At 35.0% G+C, this 22,745-nt stretch overlaps 1 protein-coding gene across 1 annotated transcript in view; it reads right to left on the bottom strand.

The window, feature by feature from the left end:
* LOC106880038 (uncharacterized) overlaps positions 1–22,745 on the bottom strand; it is a 455,047-nt gene that overhangs the window by 237,800 nt on the left and 194,502 nt on the right. Inside the window, exons 72-86 of the mRNA XM_014929839.3 lie at positions 20,298–20,699; positions 19,292–19,368; positions 18,320–18,383; positions 16,725–16,943; positions 15,512–15,614; positions 14,662–14,767; positions 14,269–14,432; positions 12,523–12,629; positions 11,285–11,440; positions 9,981–10,161; positions 8,096–8,286; positions 5,615–5,824; positions 4,448–4,562; positions 2,634–2,854; positions 175–267 (exon numbers count right to left, since the gene is read on the bottom strand). Of these exons, the coding sequence (XP_014785325.3) occupies positions 175–267; positions 2,634–2,854; positions 4,448–4,562; positions 5,615–5,824; positions 8,096–8,286; positions 9,981–10,161; positions 11,285–11,440; positions 12,523–12,629; positions 14,269–14,432; positions 14,662–14,767; positions 15,512–15,614; positions 16,725–16,943; positions 18,320–18,383; positions 19,292–19,368; positions 20,298–20,699 (2,409 nt within the window). The remainder of the gene's footprint in view (positions 1–174; positions 268–2,633; positions 2,855–4,447; positions 4,563–5,614; positions 5,825–8,095; positions 8,287–9,980; positions 10,162–11,284; positions 11,441–12,522; positions 12,630–14,268; positions 14,433–14,661; positions 14,768–15,511; positions 15,615–16,724; positions 16,944–18,319; positions 18,384–19,291; positions 19,369–20,297; positions 20,700–22,745) is intronic.

The following is a 22,745-nucleotide window of genomic DNA, read 5'->3' as shown; positions in this document are numbered from 1 at the left end:
GCACAATTTCAATGATGTGAATATTTACTTTTAGAATGACATTGTTGGATAATTGTGATAGGCCTGATCTAATCAGTTTTAACACAAAACATGTAGAATATTTGGGCCTGGTATGGCTGATTTGAAGGCTAAAGAGTTAAATAACATGGTAAAAAGGAAATATGTTAAACAAACCTTGAATCCAGCAAATAGTGTTTTACTGCGTCGTACAGGACTTAAAGAATCATTGCATCTATCTTGGAAACAGGACTGGATACCACATTGAATCTACATTAAAAAAAAAAAGGATTTTTATCTCAATAACAGCAATCAGAATTAACAGTATACATAGAATAAAGTGGAGTTCTCTAAGCCTAAATTAAATCTCTTTACATATGTTTAAATCCAGTTTTTGAAAGAATAAAGAGATGAGAAACGGCCATCTTTGCACTGAATCCCAGTTTAAATCAAAATGCCTCCAGTGGGAGACTGGTACCAATTTCTCAACAGCTACATGAATAGAGGGAATCTAGAATTAAAATCCCCTCTTCAATAATTTATCCTTCATCAGCTGGGAGTGAAATACCATTTAAGCTCTATACAAACTCAGTGAAGACACATAAGAAATAGTGTTTGAAAGTGATGAGCTATATCAGGTGAACTTGCCTATAATACTTTCTATAAGTGCTACTGCACTCTATTACATTGCAATGAGGAGCTGAATGTGTCATGGAGTTTTTAGAATAAAATTTAAGGCTACAGAAAATTCCAAGCTTCAAGGTTTTTAAAAACCTGATAAATTTTCATTATACACCTGTAAAATAATAAAACAAGTTCAGCAATGTTGTTGACATCAAAAGAATTTTTATAAACTTTCAAGAGAACATGAAATGGTTCTTTCTTGGAATATCTTAAAGCAAACCTATAAAGCTATAAATGATGGCATACAATTATAGCTTTGTTTGTGCGCTTTGAGATATTCCTTAGAAATTTATTTCATGTTTCATTGAAACTTTATAAAATTCTTATGATATCAACAAATAATTCTTGCTGGCAAGGGTAAAGTTTCTGAAATGGATTGAAAAATTGGAATGATTGTTGTGGTCCAAGGATAGAATGCCTGTTATGTCCACAGAAGATGTGGGTTCAAATTCCACAGGTAGTCTTCAACCATTTTTTTTATCCAATAGGATTTTCAACCCAATATATACAAGTTATTACTTATAGCTTTATGTGTGTTTTATGGGGCTATTCCAAGAAAGAATTATTTCAAGTTTACATTTGTCTAAATTTCTTTCTTTTTACATTAAAACATATTTCTTTTAAAAACTTTTCATTCAAAATGAGCCAATAGTTTTTACATTTGTTCATTCATGCATCTCAGAATCAAAACAGATTAAGCACCACTGTTCAATATAAAGGTACAGTATTTTATATGAAAGCACAACATTCAATATAAAGGTATATTCAATGGGGTCACAGCACCACAATCAAATAAAAAATTAGCATGGCTGATTATTTGGTTCAAAAAGCTATTTTGGTTTATAAATCATTTAAAAACAGACATTTAAAAAATTCACTACTTTTTTAAAAATATTACTTAGCAATCCTAGTTTAAAAAAAAAAACATGCGAAAATTGAAAGAATGAAACTGTTATTTCTGGGCAGAATTCATTAGCACTTTCAACTTCATTATCAGTAAATCCTTCTGCATTAACAGCATACTGCAGCTGATCTTGTTCACTGTCTACCAAGTATGCTGTCAAGTTTCCTCTTTCACTGTCACTGCACACCTGTATGCTTATCAGGTCATGTTCATTGGTGCCCTCCCTGTCCTGTATAGGCTAATATAACCTCTGTGCCTGAAGGAGTCCTGTAACATGTTACACGGGCTGAACTTGGCATCCCTAAGCCTTGGTACGCAACCAAGTTAGAGCTGGTGTTGTAACTAGGATAAACCTTTACATGAAAATCTCAACTAAACCCACTCAGGGAATAAATGCAATTGAAAATCATTCTCATCCATTGCAATGGTGGCAACCAATATTTATCCAGATAATGGCATGAACTGGAAGACTCTCTAGGGTGTTCAAGACGCCAGAGCTCCTGTACCCAACAGAGGTCCCTTAAAGGGCAATGGAGTGGAAGACCAAAAAGATAAAAGATAAAGTCAACTTGTTTATGATTTGAACTCCAAACATTAAATACCGAAAGGTATGTTGTACAAAGCTTTATCAATTCTAGTAAGTGATTCATTAGCAAGAAGGCCTTAAGGAACACCAAATTAAAACCTGTTTCCATTCATTACTCGAATAGTACTTAAGTTTATTGATCCCAGAAAGATGAAAAAAGAAGTTGATCTCAAAGGGATTCAAACTCAGAATGTAAAGGGAAATAATAAAGACTGCAAGGCATTTTTTCCGGTATTTTACCAACTCAACCATTTAGACAATCCTACTAATTCAATTAGTTGTGTTTTCTTTTTTATGAGAAGGAGCATCACAGGGCAAAGAATTGTTAATTAATTCAATTCTTGTACTTGACCAGTACTTATTTTATCATCAACTCTAGAAAGATAAAAGGTAATGTTGACCTTAATGAACTTTGCCCTCTGCTAATGATGAAGTCGAAACCAAGAAATTTGTTTATATTACCGTCATTCCTAAAGAAAAGTTGGTCAGTTGTCTTGAATATAAAATACTTCTGCCTTCTGCCACAGGCACTTTCTGTTTGAGTTCTTCATTTCCAGCAAACCAGATCAAAGTGTGCTGCACATTTGCTTTGGCTGATACATTGAATTGACAGACAACATCAAAGTTACCATTCTCCTTTTTACTAGTGAAGATATCCAAAGTTGTTTCAATGACAGGGTATTCTGGAAAAGAATAAATTAATAACAGTCAAAGTTCATTTCAATCTGAAATTATGAGTTGTGATAAATTTAATTTGAAATTTCAGAGAGTCATGTTTGACAAATACTGGACATAGGCAGTGTCATTGTGAACTTTATCTGTTCACAATTAACAGTTTAAGTTCACAGCAATCCATTAACACTACCACATGACAGCATAGAATCCACTTCGTCACAAGCCAGTCAAGAGAGGCCATGTAAAATGCTATGGTCACCATTTCTTCTCTCCTCACAAAACCAACAAACAATTTAAACGAATAAAGAGATAATTAAAAAAAAAAAACAAAGAAAAAAAAGTAAAAAAAGAAACTGCAATAATTTTCATAGTCTAAGTCTAGTCTATTTCTTTAGTCTGATGATGACTGAAGCAGTGACATCAACAACAGAAAAACTGTTTTTGTCATCTAAAAATACAATTGCACAAAAACTTAAATTAAACTTTGTCTTCAGTTCTTGAAGAATTAAAATTTTTATTGTATAACCATGATCGCATTAAGGATCCAATTCCTCAGCATTGATGCCATCGAGAGGTAGGTCCCGAAACGGCGCGCATTCTCTCCTGATGACCCCATACACTTGCTGGCTTCCGGTATGCCGAGTTCTCGACTGGTAGCATTCTTTCCCATCCCAGTTACGGACATTTTAATGTGGTGTGAAAGAAGGAAAGCTATAAATCTAGTCGAGTTAACGGTTCCTCATGAAGATAATATGGACACCGTGCGGGCTCGAAAGATTGACCGTTATGTAAACCTCCTCGAGAAATGTGAAGACACAGGCTGGAAAGCGGAGCATTTTCCAATCGAAGTTGGATGTAGAGGGTTTGTAGGACACAGTGTGAGACGACTGCTGTTATCGTTAGGCCTAACTCATCGTAAGGCAAATACCACCATGACCAATATCCAAAATACAGTGGAGAAGGCTTGCCACTGGATTTGGTTAAAAAGAGACGATGAGCGATGGCTAGAGAAATATTGAGCTTTGTTTTTAATAACCAGTTGATCTAGCAAGCGGGGCCTCATATCAGTGAGGGGGGCCAGTGCGCATTGATGCCGTTGAGAGGTAGGCCCTGAAACGGCGCGCATTCTCTCCTGATGACCCCATACACTTGCTGGCTTCCGGTATGCGGAGTTCTCGACTGGTAGAACTTGCATGTGTGAGTTGTTTGCAAGACATCTAGAAATAAATTAATTTGTCAGTTTCTATTACAATTACAATATCTGGAGAAAATTATGAATTACACCAAAGATAATATGAACTGAATAACTTTTGCATAACAATGGATATTTTGAGACAGACTACATTTGCTTTGTTTTTGCACAAAGACCCAACGAATTCAAAATCATGTCCTTTTTGTAAGATAGCAGAATATCATTTGAAGGAGAGTTGGTCAGTCAGTCGTTGTCGTCATCATTACCACCACCGCCATCGCTTAACATCCGTCTTCTATGCATCATATGATTCTGTAGAAGTTCTTTCAGTAACTTGTTGGCCTAGTTTATACGACCAGCATCTGCGATTTTATCATAATTATTCAAATGTAAATGAAACATAACTTACTGGCCAACTTGGTCCACTGGTTAACACTGACATCTGGGTCACAGTACAATTTGTCATCTTTCGGGTTTTTATTCCCAAGGGAGTAACACATTTCATTAATAAAACAGTGGCCAGCCTAACATAAAAGCAAAAACAAATAAATTTTCAAAAATACAAAAACATTTTCCGACATTTTGGTAGAATCACAATTTTTTAATTTCTTAAACACATGACCTATTATTTTTCATTCTCTTTATTTGTCTATGATAGATAGTATCAAATTTTTGATGGCTAAAAGGAATTAAACAAGGAAACAACAACAGTTTACATGTGTTGATAATAGGAAAATATGACTCAACCAAAATGTATTACTCTTTCAGTTTACTCTTTTACTCTTTTACTTGTTTCAGTCATTTGACTGCGGCCATGCTGGAGCACCGCCTTTTAGTCGAGCAAATCGACCCCGGGACTTATTCTTTGTAAGCCTAGTACTTATTCTATCAGTCTCTTTTGCCAAACCGCTAAGTGACGGGGACATAAACACACCAGCATCGGTTGTCAAGCAATGCTAGGGGAACAAAGACAGACACACAAACACACACACAGACACACACACACACAGACACACACACACATATATATATATATATATATATATATATATATATATATATATACTGTTGTATCACATAAAAAATCTTGCAAACCAAATCCAAAATATATATATATATATATATATATATATATATATATATACGACAGGGTTCTTTCAGTTTCCGTCTACCAAATCCACTCACAAGGCTTTGGTCGGCCCAAGGCTATAGTAGAAGACACTTGCCCAAGATGCCATGCAGTGGGACTGAACCCAGAACCATGTGGTTGGTAAGCAAGCTACTTACCATACAGCCACTCCTGCACCTATAAGTTTGTAAGCAATCTGCCAATCTTTCTTTTCACACACACACACACACACACACACACACACACACACACACACACACACACACACACACACAAATATAGATTCTGATCAAATTTTTAGCAATAGTGTTACTTATTGCTTATTGAAAGAAAGAAGTAGCTCTAATCCTAGAAAACCATTAGATTATCCCCTTTATAGATTATCCCCTTTATAGTTACTTAAAACTTTTCATTTGAGACAATCACAGATTTGGATTATAATAATACCTTATATTCACACATCTCTTCCTCACATCTAACACACTGCGGTTCATAGCGCAAGAAGTTGAATCCAATGCTGAAGATCAATCTATTGTTGGTGAGTCGGACAAAGAAACTTCCATCAAATGGTAGTTTGCAGGAAACTGACAGGAAGTTGAGATACTGGGCAGTCACGATGTAATTTTTCTTGCTGTAAATAACTTTTTTCTCATAGATCTAAAATCAAAAAAAAAAAGAAAAAGAAAAACGAATGAAAAATAAATATATAAACAAATCACAACAGAATTTATCCTCCACATTTCACATTGTCTCCTTTTTGCTATTCCTGTTCACCTTCCTCTAAATCTAACCCTATTTCCTTTCCCCTAAAAGTCATTAAAGTGAATAAATTGTAGTATTTGTCCCAGTTATTCATGTTGTTAGTGCAAATCCCACCAAGGTCAAGTTTGTCTTTTATATCCCCTTCTGAGATCAGCAAATCACCAGATATGTACTAGGACTAACTCTTCCTTCCTTCACTCGCTTGGAGTTGGCTGTATTGTGCTGCAAGAAGGATCACAGAGGATCACCAATGACTTTCCTTCCTTCAGAAGCAGAAAAGGATAAAGCAATGGGCTCATATTTTGTTTGGACCCTCTTGCAAATTACATAAAATAAAGATAGCTGCAATCCAATGACAAACTCTCCCCTAAACCTCTCCATAAAAATATATATCATCATCATCATCATTTAATGTCTGCATACATACAAACACAAATACATATATATATATATATATATATATATATATATATATATATATATACATACATATATACATACATATAATTCATTTAAAATACAGAGGTGCCTATCATGGGTTAGATGTCCTATTATAGGCATCTCTGTATTTTAAATGAATAATATATAGTCTATTGACTAATGTTTATTCTTGCTGGACCACTGGGGGTAAATAAAATTTCTAAAATCTTTTTTGCTGCCCTATGATTTATTAATATATATATATATATATATACACAAACATAGTGACTGGGGGTGCAGGATAGCAACTACATTGCTAGAAACAACAGTCAAAGACCCTTATAGACACAAAAAGCACATTCTATGTACTGACAGGGGAAATAACTGACCTACAACAAGATAACATTACTAGCAAGCTAGTTTCACTTGAAATTAAGGCTCATCAGTACGGTCTACTCCATCGCTGATGGTTTCTGCCTGTCAGTATATAACATTTACCATATGAATCAATGGCTGATTCAGCAAAACGATAATGTGAAAATTATGAAATAATGAAGGTGGCTATATGCAATATGAAACCAAAAAGGAAAAATTCAACTGCTGCTAATAGTGACTGAAGGTGCAGGGTAGCACCTGCATTGCTAGAAACAAGAGTCAAGGACCCTTATAACCACAAAATGCATATGTCTATGTATTGACAGGGGAAATAACTGCCCCACAGCAAGTGAGATATATACATATGTATGTATGTAAATAATATAACAGCAACCGATGGTGATATTTCACAATGTGATGGAATACAAACAGATAAGGATGACAGTTTTCCAGAAAATGTTCTACAAGATTATATTTCTAACAGTTATCTCAAGTGAAACATTGTAGAAAAAAGAATTCTGACCTGGAAACACAAAGTAAAGTACGTACAATGAATTTGAACTCTCACCATTCATGTAAGTACTTCTGTACTTCACCTATTTGGTCATTTCACTTAAGTAGCTCACTTATATACTAAAGATCATCTTAAATAAAAGTTTTCCCAAATTTTAAGTTTGTGCTAATTGCTTTGTTTCATGAGAGGGAGTGAATTTCTAGAATCAGTGGAGTGTTAAACAAAATTTCTTACATATTTTGTTACACCATTTTACATCCTAAGGTCAAATGTCACTGGGATTGACTTAGCTTTTCATCATCATCTGGGATCAATAAAATAAGAATCAGTCAAATACCTGACTCAATTAAATCAACTATACTCTGTATATACTCGTTGTGTACTGCTTCCTCTAAAATTTCAGACCTTGTGCCAATGTTAGAAAAGTGTTGACTCTCAGAGAGAAATCACTGTCAATGTGTGTTGACTCTCAGCAAGTACTAAGTGCTACTAATGTTGACTCCCTAAGAGTATTGGCTTCCTGTTGATATTGTTGCTTAGAGAGTATTGATTCCTTGCGGATGTTGTTACTCAGAAAACAAAGTTAACTTTTAATTGATATTGATTTACAGAGAGTATTGACTCCCAGAGAGTCAATATTAAGCACTGTATACAATAAGTTCATTATTTTTATAAGATGAGTATGGAACCCAGACAGCATTGATTCCAAGAGATTATCGACTCCCAGACTCAGTGGATATAGTCTTCCAGACAGTTTGTTGATTTCCAAAGTCTCTTGTCACCCAAATCCTTGACCCACTACAGTTGTCTCCTAGTACCTAAACTCTCAGAAGAAAGTGGACCCTAAAGTTACTCACAGTTATCTGTTGGAAGTAGCAGTATAATGATCCATCATCGATAAAATTGGATCCTGGAATCACTACTGATGAACAGTTTTGTTTTGATACGTCACAGGTGTTCATGATTTCAGGAGTATCAATTTCTGGTGGTTTCTTCATATCTATGGAACAGTCCATTCCTTTTTTGTTCTTTGGACAGACACATTTTCCTGAAAAACAATCAAAGGTCACAATCATTTATAAATTTAATATTTCTTCTCTCTAATAATATTTATCTTCAACGAAATACAATATTACATTGATTAAAATATTTTAAAATTATTTGACTCCAAAACCTATTTCAGTCTGTAGTAAGAATTAGGTTTTTGGCAAAAGTTGTGCAGTGAAGTTCACTTTATAAATATGCCATTTCAGGGATCAATCATTATCATCATCATCGTCATTATTATTATTCATACATTATTAGCTAGATGTGCTGTCATGGTTAAATCAGTTATTATTTGGAGTTAGTGGACTACAAGATGGATTGAAAGATCACATCTCACTCACACATTACAATATTTGGTATAATTTCAGGTCAATCTAATTGACTGGCCCCCTCCCCAAAAATTTCGGGCCTTGTGCCTCGAGTAGAAATAATATTTGGTATAATTTCTATAATTAGATACCCTAATCCTAACACCAACCCCCTTACACAACGTACTGGGAGTTGGTTATTGTTTCACCAATACTGATAGAGGTGGGCTGAGACATACTCAACCAAATGAAGGCGTTTTTCTTGAACCTTTCATTGTTTTGTTTCATTGCACAAAGTCTACCAGAGGCAGTTTATGATGACATCAACAACAGAAGAGATGCTATTATGTATCTTGCAAGATTAAAGCATCTTCTCTGCTGTATATTGTCTCTGGTCATCCTAGCAATATAACGAAGGGAGTGAATAAAAGAACATTTGTTGACAGGAGCTGAACTTGGATGAGAGAGAGTGTGAAGGAAACAAGGGTTAGAATGGTTGGGGAGGAAGCAATAGAAGAGACACAACAATCGCGGAGAATAACGGGAGAGAGTCAGTGACAATAGTCATGTTTACTCATATGATTTCTTAAAACTCTTTAGCATTAAGATTACTTTGTCAAATATAATTCTTATTTATTCATGTTATATTGAATTTATCGAGATCATTCCCAGTGCCGCCGAACTGGCTCCTGTGCAGGTGGCACGTAAAATACACCGTTTTGAGCGTGGCCGTTGCCAATACCACCTGACTGGCCTTCGTGCCGGTGGCATGTAAAAGCACCTACTACACTCTCGGAGTGGCTGGCGTTAGGAAGGACCTCCAGCTGTAGAAACTCTGCCAAATCACATTGGAGCCCGGTGTAGACATCTGGTTCACCAGTCCTCAGTCAAATCGTCCAACCCATGCTAGCATGGAAAGCGGACGTTAAACAACGACGATGATGATACATTATCTTGTAGCTTTGATATTTCAATGATGGAAGGGTAGATGTCAAAAGTTGAACCTGACTACCTTGAACATTTGGGGCTGATATGGCCAGTTTGAATACTAAAAATTTAAAGAAATTTTGCAAAGCAGAACAAGACTTCTTTGGGGTTTTGAAGGGAGGAAAATCCTCTCATAATTCAGGATGTTTGGAAATTTTTTTCCTTGTTTTGCTTTTGTATTTTTGATAGAAAGACATATCAGATATTCACAGGCTTCCTCCTAGTTTCACTTGATTGTTGTCCCTGTTGACTCTGATTATTCATCATCTACTTTACAGGATGCTCTGTGTGCATTTGGGATGGTCACAGCTGGAATGCCTGCTAGAGTCAATTAAAGGCTAAGAAAACATATATAAGAACCAGAAACATCAATTTGAGTCTTTTGTATCCTTCTGCTTACCATCAACACATTTTCCGCCATTACTACATTCCAATGGACAAAGCTTTTCTATGGTTTTTGGTAGTTGAGTATTTCCGTCATTGTCTCGGATCCAGAATGTAGTGTTGCTTTCAGTCTCAAGTCTGCATTCAATTTTCATATTCTCCAGTGTTGCAAGAGCATATGTGGTTCCATCAGATATCTGAAAATATCAAAGTAGCCAAATATTAATTTCTTATATAAACACTGGGCTGTGGGGTACAAAGGTCAAATATATTGACCTCAGTATTTTGCTTGTATTTAATTTATTGATCCCGATAAGGATGAAAAACAAACTTGACCAAGAACCTGAAGAACAGCAACTAGATTCTTGTAACAATATTTAGCCCAATGTGCAAGTAATTCAAAGAGATTACTACCAATTAATAATATCAATCAATTTATCAATCACAAATATTAAATAATTTAGCAATCATTAATACTGATTAGTTTACCAAACACTAATATTGATTAATTTGTCAATCACTAATATTAGTAATTTACCAATCACCAATATTGACTAGTTTACTAATAACTAATATCAATTACTTTACAATCACCAATATTAATGAAATTACTCTTTCACTCTTTTACTTGTTTAGCCTGTGGCCATCCTGAGTAAAATTTAGCAATAAAAAAATAAGCATGGCTGGCACATAAATTATTTAGATAAGAGATGAAAATGCATCAAATGTTGGGTTCAAATTTTGGTACAAGGCTAGTAATTTCAGGGAAGAGGATAAGTCAATTATATTGACCCCAGTGTTCAACTGATACTTATTTTATTTACCCCTCCAAAAATGAAAGGCAAAGTCTAACTCAACAAAATTAATTTGAACCCAGAGCTTAAAGACAGACAATATGTCACTAAGCATTTTTAGTCCAGTTTGACACCCTAAATGTGTCAAATATTGAAATCAGAGAACTGAAGAAGTACCAGTTAAGTAGGGGTTGTCATAGTATGAAGCACCTCTCCCAAAATTTCAGATTTTCAACCCATGTCAGTTAAGGGTGATAGATTGGCAGAATAGAAAAAAAAAAACACTGCTTTGTAGTTATTTCTTCTTGCTCTCTACTTTCTGGGTTCAAATCCTGCTTAGGTTAACTTTGCCTTTCATCCTTATGGGACCAATAAAATAAGTTCCAGTCAAGAGCTGGGGATCTATTTAACCAACTACCCGCCTCCCCACAAAATTGTTAGCCCTGTACCTAAATTAGAAACAATTATTATTACAAAATATATGAAGGGAAAACAATTGCAAATAACAAGAAATAAAATATCTTACTTTGATGTCTTCAACACAACTTTTTATTGCATCAGCAAAATTGATCTTAACAACTGTTATACAACTCTTGCCTGATGCAGAATTAGTTATTGTATCCTGGCAATATTTCAATGCTTTGTCCTTTGTCCAACCTGAAGGTGTGGGCCAACTATGTTCCTGAAAATATGAAGAGAAAATAGAAATTACAGTTTTAAAATTTACTTCAGTCAATTAAGAATTATAAATCTGCTAGAAAATATTATGTAATTTTGTTTAGCCCTAGGATAGGCCCTATGGAGCAGTTCTGTGAACAAAGTCATTTAAGCAGTGACCATCCCATTTTTTATTATAGTCGTAATGTATCTCATTACATTATTCAACATGTTTTCTCTTTCTGTTTTTTTTTGTTAAATTTTTTGTTAATTACCATGGCTACCATGGCATATAATTTGCAAGAAACTCTATTACTATTTCTAGTAGGTTGATCGTTTCAAGGCTTCAACATTCTCAGTGTTGTATCTCAGAGTACACAACTCTGCATTGCAATGAACGATCTTGAACAAGATTTTCTTCCCAACTTGACTGCTCTAAATTACACTTTCTCAAGATTGTCTTACATGTGTCTTTGTTTCTTTTTCTTTGGTCATCCACTACATGACTGAGAATCAACTGCTATTTCACCAAAGAAGATCTGTTTGAGGAGTATATAACTTATATAACAGATATATCATACTACAGGCATATTCTTTCTCTAAGATGGATATTGAGTTGTAGCATTTCATAAACTTCTTAACTTCCTATGACAGAAGTTATGTACTGTCCAGTTTTTCCTCATGGGAATTTATGATACAAGTGAGGTAAATTGGATTCAACTACAAATAAATTGAAACCTTAAAGATTGCAAAGAGTTCATCTCTCAATGTCAACCACATAGGCCTTAATGTTAAAAAAGATATAACAATATCAAATTTAATTACACCTATCACCTCTAATGTAGCCAACGATCCTTCGTCTTTGGCAGACTAGCAAAACACTATAGTTCCATAACGGTATTGACAAGAACTGATAGAGACAATTGTCTATTTCCACATTAATCACTGAGAGAATAAGAACCAAAAGAGGTGCATGTTGATATGAGATGAGGTGGAATAAGTAAGAAGTTTACAACAAGGATTTGAGTCTCTTCTCTTTTATGACTCTCAAATGTTTATATTTTGTCTTATGTTTGAAAATAAAATAAAAGCTGTAAATTACAATACCTTGTGTTTAAAATCTTTGTCATATTCAAAAACTGAACGGTTTTCTTTTGAACAGTTGGAGTCAAGGGAGATGATCTGGACGTCTTTTAGAATATTTTTTCCTAAACCTGAACAACAAAAAAACATTAGAAAAGCAAATAAGTTTAATGTCAATGTCATAGTTTTCAAACAGAGAAATAACTTTACACCAAATTCATTAGTTATTATGCGACAGCTGTTTAACTGACCTACATATATCTGGGTCCACATTTCAAGACACTTTTTTTAGTGAGCTTTATCTTACTGAGACCAATAAAACAAAATACCTGCTACGTATGTAAATAGAAAACTTTCTATGATATCTGACTGACCCCCACCTCCTAACACAAGGCAGTCTAGTAGAAAACACTTGTGCAAGGTACTATGGTCTGACCCAGAACTACATGATTCCAGCACAACCATACCATGTGACTTCCTATCTTTTGTAGTTTATCAGATATCAGATCAAACATTGAGCAACCAAGCAACCAAACATGACAAGAATGGTGACATAGAATGTTGGCATTGTCACTGTGTGTCAAAGATCAGGTTATTCTTCCCCTCGTCTCATTCTTTACTTTCAGTTTCAATTAACTGGAACATCACAGTGTCGACCCATTTATCAATAGCCTTTTTATGGATGTTGATGTCCTTCTCTGAACATGAGAAAATGATTATTGTCTAAACTAGGGTTTCACACTTAAGCTCTATATAAAAACACACAGACATCTTGACTAAAATGAGATTAACTGGAAACTAATAAATAGAAACATAAAAATTAAGGACAAAACCAAGAATTGTTGATCCTTGAATCTAATATCAATATTGTAAGACCAAAGGTAGCGAGCTGGCAGAATCATTACCATGCTGGGAAAAATGCTTAGCAGCAATTCATCTGTCTTTACATTCCAAGTCCAAATTCTGCCGAGGCTGACGTTGCTTTTCATCCTTTTGAAGTTGATAAAATTAGTACCACTGAGGTCAATGTAAACGACTTATCTCCTTCCCCAAAATTGCTGAGCTTGTGCCAAAATTTGAAGTCATTATTATATGAACATTACCATCAGGTGATCGAGGACCTGGGACTCCCATTTGAGACTCATCTACTTGCAGTGAGCTGACAGAATCATTAGATCACTGGACAAAATGTTAAGCTATATTTGTTGCTGTATTGTTCTGAATTCAAATTCTGCTGAGGTCAACTGCACCTTTCACCCTTTTGGGACCAATTGAATAAGTACCATTTGAGCACTGGTGCTAATGTAATAGACTCAACCCCTCTTGAAAATTTTCAGGCCTTATTCCTATAGTAGAAAGGATTATCAGAGACTACATAACATTTTTCATAATGTTTCCCTTGAACATGTTTAAATGATTTCCCATTGATCCCCCTTGGAATCATTGATGGTTTGAAGGGCCACATCTATTAAATAAATAAATAAATAAATAAAAATCTAAATACCTAAAATAGCTCGACCTGGGATCAGTCATTTGTAAAGAGTCTACAAATGACCATTCTTTATTCTGATTAGCCAACCTAATTTGACTGGATTTTAAAATGGAATTTACTAATTCCTCTGTATTGGGAATTTGGTTGTGTATCAAATTGGTTTGTGTAATTCAAACATTGTACAGTGTTTACCTTTCTTGGATCTTACTTTTCTTTTTAGATTGGGATGAGGGTGGTGGTTGTACAGTTATAGGCTCCAAATGAAATACAATTTTTACCTGTAATTAATTCTCCTCCCTGACTACACGAGTAGGTGGCCTGGTTGGGGAAACACATTTCTTGACCATCCATGCAACTGCAGATGTTTTCTTCTTCTTCTTGTTCTTCTTCTTCAGAATTGTCCAAACAAATTCCAGCATAGAGGGAATCACTTTGGTTTACTCTGAAAGAAAACAATGAAAGAGAGATGGATGGATGAATGGATGGACCAGAGAGGATGACCAAATCAATTACAAGTACACTGCATTAAGTGGTTGGCATTAGGAAAGACATCCAATCATAGAAAAGTATGAGAGTGTGCCTATATTAAAAAGAAAGAATATTAATAAAGTATTAAAAAGAATTGAAAAAGAACAGACAAAACAAAAGTAAAGACAAAAAAACTCTCTTACCGCCATGAAAGTGAGAAATTATTGGGAAACATAGAATGTTTAATGGTTCTGTTGTCGCTTGTTGTTAAATCATTTGTTGCATTGCCATCAAAAGAGCCACATAAGCCTGAAAATTTAAAAAGCCAATTTTTACATAAGATCACTGCTAATTAATGAAGAGAAAATACTTAATTTAGACCTACATTGCTGTTTCATTTGTACATAAAATGGGTTTTTAGATACCATGGATTAGTTTGTGGCTTTCAAAATTTAATTTGGATATTTTAATTGTAAAATAGTAAGGAAATGAAAATGCCAGTAATTTATTTTGCCACACACACATACAAGGAGGTTCTGAAAAGTTCCAAGGTTTTAAAGGTATTGTGAAAGGCTTGGCTGGAGGCCCAACATTCTGAGTTCTTTTACAGGGATTAGGAAAACTGAAGGACTGTTGCAATAAGCGTGTGAATCTGAGAGGGGAATATGGTGAATTAAATCACCTTAGGAGACATATCTACACTGAGGGGTATACCTATACAGGAGACTTGATCAAAAATGCATGGAAATGTAGTGTATATGTACCAACTTAAATTTTTTTGTACCAGTTTGCCTAAGACCATCTCTGGTTCTTCAGTACAAAAACTCTTGAATTAAATGTTTTATACTTAACGGAAAACCATCCATCATCACTGTATATTGCAAAAACAGCAAATGAATAATGGAAAAGTTATTTTACTAAATGCTTCAAGAGTTTTGACTATTTCCTAAATTAATTGAACCATACGAGCTGTGTATTTTATAAGAAATATTGTTAAGAGAGAAATAAACTAGTTTTATAAGTCAATTGAAATAGTAGGAAGCTGATAGTTACCATTGACATTTTTGTAGTCCAGAGTTGAAGCCTGTATTTGAATATTTATGAAGTTTCTCCCATTAACTTGTATAATTACAATTGTACCTGTTGGTAAGTTAACCTGAAACCAAAATTGAGAATGTTAAACCAACGTATACCCATTAGAGATCTCTTGAAGATAATTCTATGCAATACATAGAAAACAAATCGAATGTATTCACAGATGGTATTCATTTAGTTTTAGAATAAAGGAGATGAACTGACTGAGTTGTTAGAATGTCAAACAAAATGCCTTGTTGTATAACTTGATGCTCTGATGTAGATATTTCCTGAATACCATTGATATCTCCAGAGCACAGTAGATATCTCCAGAGTAACATGGATATCTCCAGAGTACAGCAGATATTTTCAATCAGTAAAACCAGTACAAAGTGCAAAACACTTTGGCTGTTATTGTTGAAATGATTAGAAGACAAACATTCTTAAGCTTTGCATTCTGTAATTTGCTTTTTTTTTTTACAGTCTTTAACCCTTTCGATACTGTATTTATTTTGAGATGTTCTATGTTTCTTTCAATTACTTTAAATATAACAAAGAATTTAGTAAAATAACTTAGTCATCATTAAGCTAGTGCTAGGAACATAAATTGTGACTAAGGTTTGGTGGAAGATATTAATTCAAAACTGATGAAAACAAGACATTTGTACTCAGAGCCAGAGCCGGTTTCAGCCGGGTTGGTAACAAAAGGGTTAAATATATCTTGTTTGGTCAGGAACATGCAAGCAGATTTTGAAGAAATAGTTCTTCCTGATGGTCTTGACCATAATTACCTTAATTTTAAATACATAACATCAAGATGAAGATTAGATAGATATTATACAGAATATATAGTATGACTTAGAGTGGGTGACAGAGCCTCCCAGTGGGTCACTTGATCTGTTAATTGTAGCAGCTAAAAACTCCCTAAAAACTCAACATACTGGCTTGAAAAAAAGCCACATTGAATAAAACGACTGAGAGAAAGACACAGAATAGTAATGATTGGAATTACTTTGATTACATTTCCGTTAGACCAGAGCTGATTTCAGGTGTATAACAACAACAACAGAAGTAGCATTCTTATTTTGTCTGATGTCTTATAAACAACCATACAAACTTCTCTCCAAGCTTAATTTTGCTTTCTCTTTAGGAATAAGAATTATGTTAGTCAGTTCAAAACTTGAAGCCTTACCCTATATTCTCTGCCATTGTTCTTTTTAACAATACTTGTTCCTTTTGTCAATTTTTTATTTAATAACAGCTTGATATCCAATTTCTTGTTAGCTTTCTTGGACTCTTTAGAGGCACCACATCTATCAAACACAATTACATCATCTCCAGATCTTATGGCAGCAGCACAGTTGCAGGAAGCACCATTTCTGACTCCACATTTTCTATAAAATGCTTGCACCTAAAATAAAAGTTGACATTTGACATTTTATTTTATATTTTTTACCATTGCTGCTTTAATTTTTTTTTCTTTTAGGAACTGAAATGTTTTATAGATTTTACCCACTTAAATTGATTCCAGTGTTTTCCCTTCCTAGTATTTTATCAATCTTGTAAGGAAAACAAAGGCGAAGTGGTTTGGAGTCTTGGGATGTTGCAGACATGGAACTAAATACTAGAAGGTAGTTTTGTTCTGTCAACTATCTGTCATACTTCCTCCCCCCCCATCACTCACTCCTGTATATACGTGTCTATGTGTCCATGTTTGTATGTCTATGTATGTGTGAGTATTTATGTGCGTGTGTGTGTGTGTGTGTGTGTGTGTGTGTGTGTGTGTGCATGCATCACTCTCCTTATTCTTTCATTCTCTATCTATGTAAATAATTTTTAGCATTGCATTAACCCCTCACATTTTGGGAGAAATAAGAAGTCAGTTAAATCAATCACAGCCCTTAACGGTTACTGCATTTAATGATCCTAGCTGCTGCTGGCTGCTGGCACTCCGTCGCTTTAGATGTCGAGGTTCCAGTTGATCCAATCAATGGAACAGCCTGCTCGTGAAATTAACGTGCAAGTGGCTGAGCACTCCACAGACACATGTACCCTTAACGTAGTTCTCGGGGAGATTCAGCGTGACACAGAGTGTGACAAGGCTGGTCCTTTGAATTACAGGCACAACAGAAACAGGAAGTAAGAGTGAGAGAAAGTCGTGGTGGAAGCGTACAGCAGTGTTCGCCACCATCCCCTGCCGGAGCCTCATGGAGCTTTAGGTGTTTTCGCTCAATAAACACTCACAACGCCTGGTCTGGGAATCGAAACCGCGATCCTATGACCACGAGTCTGCTGCCCTAACCACTGGGCCATTGCACCTCCCAATGATCCTAGCAGCACAGAATAATAGTCAAACGTTCTTTTCAACTTCATTGAGGAATGGAGATTTATCAAAAAAAAAAAAACTGTACAAAGAGTTAGGAATGACTGGAGCACATAAAAAAAAAAAAAAAAGAAAATGTTTTAAAGGCAAAAAATTAGAAAACACCAGGAGAAAATTGTTTCTTATATTGTTGCAAAGGTTGCTTATGTTTAAAGAAATTATTCATAACATATCTGAAAAGATGCTCAAGTATTAGTACAGATTTTGTAAATGATATTTCTTAAAAATCTGGGATGCAATTTTTTTTTAATTTGGGATAACCCTGAAGTGAACAGCATAAGAGCCTCTTGAGAAGTAGACCTTGGTAACACTTGGTGAAATTTGAATTTCATTGTTCAACGCTCAGTTTTACAAGTAAAAGCATAAGAGTCATAACTGATAAAAATGTGATGTGTCATACTTACACCGTATGGGAGGGTTTTATGTCCATAGAGATTGAAAGGACCTTCAAAGAAGTTGTTGTAGTAACTTGTGGAAGAAAAAAACACAGCCTTTCAAACTTTTAATACAAAAATCAAATTTTCATATTTTCAAATATATTACTATTTACTGTGGAAAGCTGTTTCATATAGTAATCTATCTTTTGTTAAATCTTGTCATGTTTATTAGGAAGCAACATGACTTACCAGGTGACTGCCATCATTATAGGAATGACAATAGAATTTAATTAATTGCAAAAGTGCATGCTTAAATAGTTAGGGTCCAAGGGTCACAATTGTAAGATAATGCATTTGATTCATAAGCAGGGCACTAAGTTGTGTCTGTGATTACAGCATTCCATTTTACATTGTTCTATTCAGCTGGGAAATTACTGGCAGCAGCAGCAGCAGCAGCAGCAGGAAGTTAATCTTCCTTGTGTTAATCTTGTGATGGATTATCTGCAAGATGTCTTCGACACACAGTCACTTTGGAGACTGAGATAAACACAGGTCTAATGAGCTTATAAACTTGAGGCAGACTATAACTTGACCCTGACTAATACTGGAGCCCCGTCAGTTATGATCATGAGGGTTCCAGTTGATCCAATCCACAAAACAGTCTGCTGAGCACACTACAGTCTTGCATGCCTTTAACGTAATTCTCAGGGAGATTGCATGTGATACAGAATGTGACAAAGCTGGCCCTTTATATTACAGGTACTACTCATTGTCGCCAGCTGAGTGAACTGGAGCAACGTGAAATAAAGTGCCTTACTTGAGGATACAACATGACACCAGAAATTGAACTCACGTGAGCCTAATACTCTAACCACTAAACCAAGCGCCTTCACTGATCTTGACTACCTGACCAGTAATCAGTTCTTAACTCAATAACCTATCTTTCTTGACCATCCATGACTTAAAGTGACAATGAATTATAAAGTTTCGAATACTTACGATCCATCAAAAGTGGTCATATGGGGATCATTCAATGACTTACACAAAGCCATTTTATCTGTGTCGATAGCTTTCACCTGAAATAGTAAAGAAAAAAATTTTGCAATGACAACAATTCAAGAAACACCAAAAACAAGTGCATTAATAACACTTCACATAATTCCTTATGATTTGACTAAACTTCAAAGTTTTCTTTAATATGTCTATTATAAAATTATTTTGGAATAATGTTATATATTGCAATGAGTAATGTAGAAAGCTGAGTCTATAAACCAATTTTGATTCATCTAACTGCTAAAGACTCACTGCCTCAGGCAAGCCACGGGCTGACCAAAGCCTTATGAGTGGATTTAGTAGATGGAAACTGAAAGAATCCCGTCATGTATGTGTGTATGAGTGTGTGTGTTTTATCATTTCATTATATGGAAACTCCCACACTTCATGTCTATCTTTGTATTATCCTACACATCCTTCGCCCTGGTGGCAAATAAAAGAAATTATCACCATAATCATCATCATCATCATTATTATTATAATTATTATTATTATTATTATTATTGTTCTTAAGGCGGTGAGCTGACAGAATTGATAGCACGCTGGGCAAAATACTTAGTGGCATTTCATCCATCATTATGTTCTAAGTTCAAATTCTGCCAAGGTCGACTTTGCCTTTCATCCTCTCTGGGTTCATAAAATAAGTACCAACCGAACACTGGGACCACTGCAATCAACCCATCCCCTCGCCCAAAACTACTGCCCTTGTGAAAAATTTTGAAACCCTTATACAATTATAGTTGTTGTTGTTACTTTGTTTTATATGAACTGTTCCAAGTAAGAGCAAGCAGGACGTTTTGCAAGGGCTTACTGTGTAGGGTATGTATTATGAAAGATGGAAATGTACTGTTTGAGTTTTGCTACCAAAGCAAAAGCAGGTGTTAAATGTCTAAAACATACCAAGAACATAAATTAATTTAAAAAATAAATCATAAATGATATTAAGACATACCTTTACTTTTCCTAAGGAGGTTCTGTTTATTCGATTTGAATTTTGGTTCTTAAGCAGTATCTCAATTTCTTGTATTTGATCTTTGTCTCGGATATTGTCCACTGTGGCTTTGACAACAATTTGCTGGGTAACCCTCCAATTGAAGAAGGTCAGTGTTTTGAAACAGCTTGCTATTAACTTATTGGTGCTCTGCCATTTTGCTGTGACTTGTGGAATTATTTTCTTTGAGCCTGGACACTTGACATCACTTGGTCGACTCATGGTGTTTATAGCCAGTTCTAAGAAGCATTTATCTTCTTCAATACTCTGATCACATATTAAAAAAGGTGGGAACGTGCTTTGTACTCCAATCATCTGAGAAGGTCCTCCTTCTTCTATGATGACCATTTTCTTATTCATCAGCTTTTTTGATAACAAAAAAAAAAAAAGAAAGATAAATAAAACAACTTGATCCAGCAGTTTGACAAAATGCCCCATATTTTAATCAGTTTAATAAGTAAAAATCAATGAAATAATACAACTGATGAAATTCTGCATGATGATATTTTGCGCTTCTGTATATATGTATACAAAAACACAGAGCAGGTTTCACATCTGAATGATCAGTACTTATATGAGAACAACCAATGTTTATACCAGAGTGACCAGTACGAAAGACTCTAAAATTAATTTGTGTTTGGAGATTATGTTTTTTTTATTGCAAGAACCTGGCTGCTTTCACATTCAGATGTGGGCTTGATAGCTTTATTTTCTTTGAATTGAAATAGAGGGTTCTTTTATTGTAAGTATTTTCAGGAATAACAATGTCAGGCCACCAACACAATGAAGAGACAATGTTTTCACTTATGACAGACTTGCAAAGATGCTACCAATCTATAAATGTCTCCTGAAGAGGTTCAATGTTGTTTAATTCCTTGCGTGGCCTTGTTTAGTTGTGCATTGCCATAGTTTTTGGAATAATTACTATCACATTAACAAGCATTTTCAGTTGAATAATGCAGGCTGTGTTGCTGAGGATTTGTGTAGGAAATTGGTAAGATGTGGTTTTAAAAAGTTGTATGGTAAACACAGGGGTTGGCTAAAATAATGGAAACACATAGCATCATAATTTTAAAATATCTGTAAAACTGTCAAAAGCTTCTTTATTTTTATGTTTTTTTGATTTATTATTAATGTTGCTTAATATGTTTTGCTAAAATTGCTGTTTCCTTTCAGATATCTTAAGAAAAAGGTAATTAAAATTCATTAAAATGACAGATCTATCGGACTTTCAAAGAGGTCAAATTGTTGGTGCTCATATGGCAGGCATTAGTGTAACGAAAACAGCCTAAATGTTTGGTGTATCAAGAAGTACTGTCTCAATAGTAATGACAAGCTTTGAGAAAGAGGGAAAAGGCCTCCTAGTTGAAACAAAACTCTAGAAGAAGACTAAAACTTTCACGTAAGACCATCAGACTCTTATGTGAATTGTTAGAAAGGATCACAAAAGTACAGCTCCCAAAATTTCTGTAGAGCTTAATGACCACCTCGAGAACCCAGTTGCCACAAAAACTGTTCACCGGGAGCTGCACAAAGTCAGATTTCACAGGAGAGCTGCAATCAGAAAACCACTACTTTCAAAAACAAACGTTGCAAAGTGTTTAGAGTGGAGTAAAAACCTACAGAATTGGTCCCTAGAGCAGTGGAAGATTTATTTTCTTGAATGAGTCATCCTTTACCTCATTTCTGACCACCGGCCAAGTATACGTGTGAAGACAGCCAAAAGAAGCATTTGACCCAGACTGCCTTCTTCCAACTGTTAAACATGGAGGAGGATCTGTGATGGTTTGTGGCGGTTGAGGGGGTGGGGGGGGGGGTGGCTGCATCTTGGAAATCTGCTGGCACAATGGTTTCCCTTCATGGCAGAATTAATAGTCATGACTATTTAAGCATTTTATCTGATCAAATTTATCCTATGGTTGTGGAACTGTTCCCGAATGGAAATGTAATCTTTCAGGATGATAATGCACCAATTTACACAGCTAAAGTTGTTACTGAATGGCATGAGGAACATTCTAGTAAAGTTGAACATCTTATCTGGCCAACATAGTCCCCAGATCTCAATATCATTGAACATTTATAGTGCATTTTAGAAAAACAAGTAAGGAGTCCGATATTCTCCATCATCATCACGGCAAGAACTGGAGATGGTTTCAGCTGAAGAATGGACAAAAATTCCTTTGGAAACAATTCAAACTTTGTACAAGTCTATACCTCATAGAATTCAAGCGGCAATTATTGCCAAAGGCGGTCCTACTCCATATTAAAATAAATTTGTTTGAAATTTTAAGGTGTTTCCATTATTTTGTCCAACCCCTGTATGTATTCAGGGATGGTGAAGAGTTGTAATGTCAGCAAAAATCATGAAGAGGAAGAAATTTGTTAGGGTCTATATTGGCAATAATGGAA

Source organism: Octopus bimaculoides, chromosome 22, assembly GCF_046866305.1.
Source record: "Octopus bimaculoides isolate indiv1 chromosome 22, ASM4686630v1, whole genome shotgun sequence".
NCBI classification, from domain to species: domain Eukaryota; kingdom Metazoa; phylum Mollusca; class Cephalopoda; order Octopoda; family Octopodidae; genus Octopus; species Octopus bimaculoides.
Note: the sequence above shows the minus strand (reverse complement) of the source record. Positions and strands in the feature narration are given on the sequence as shown.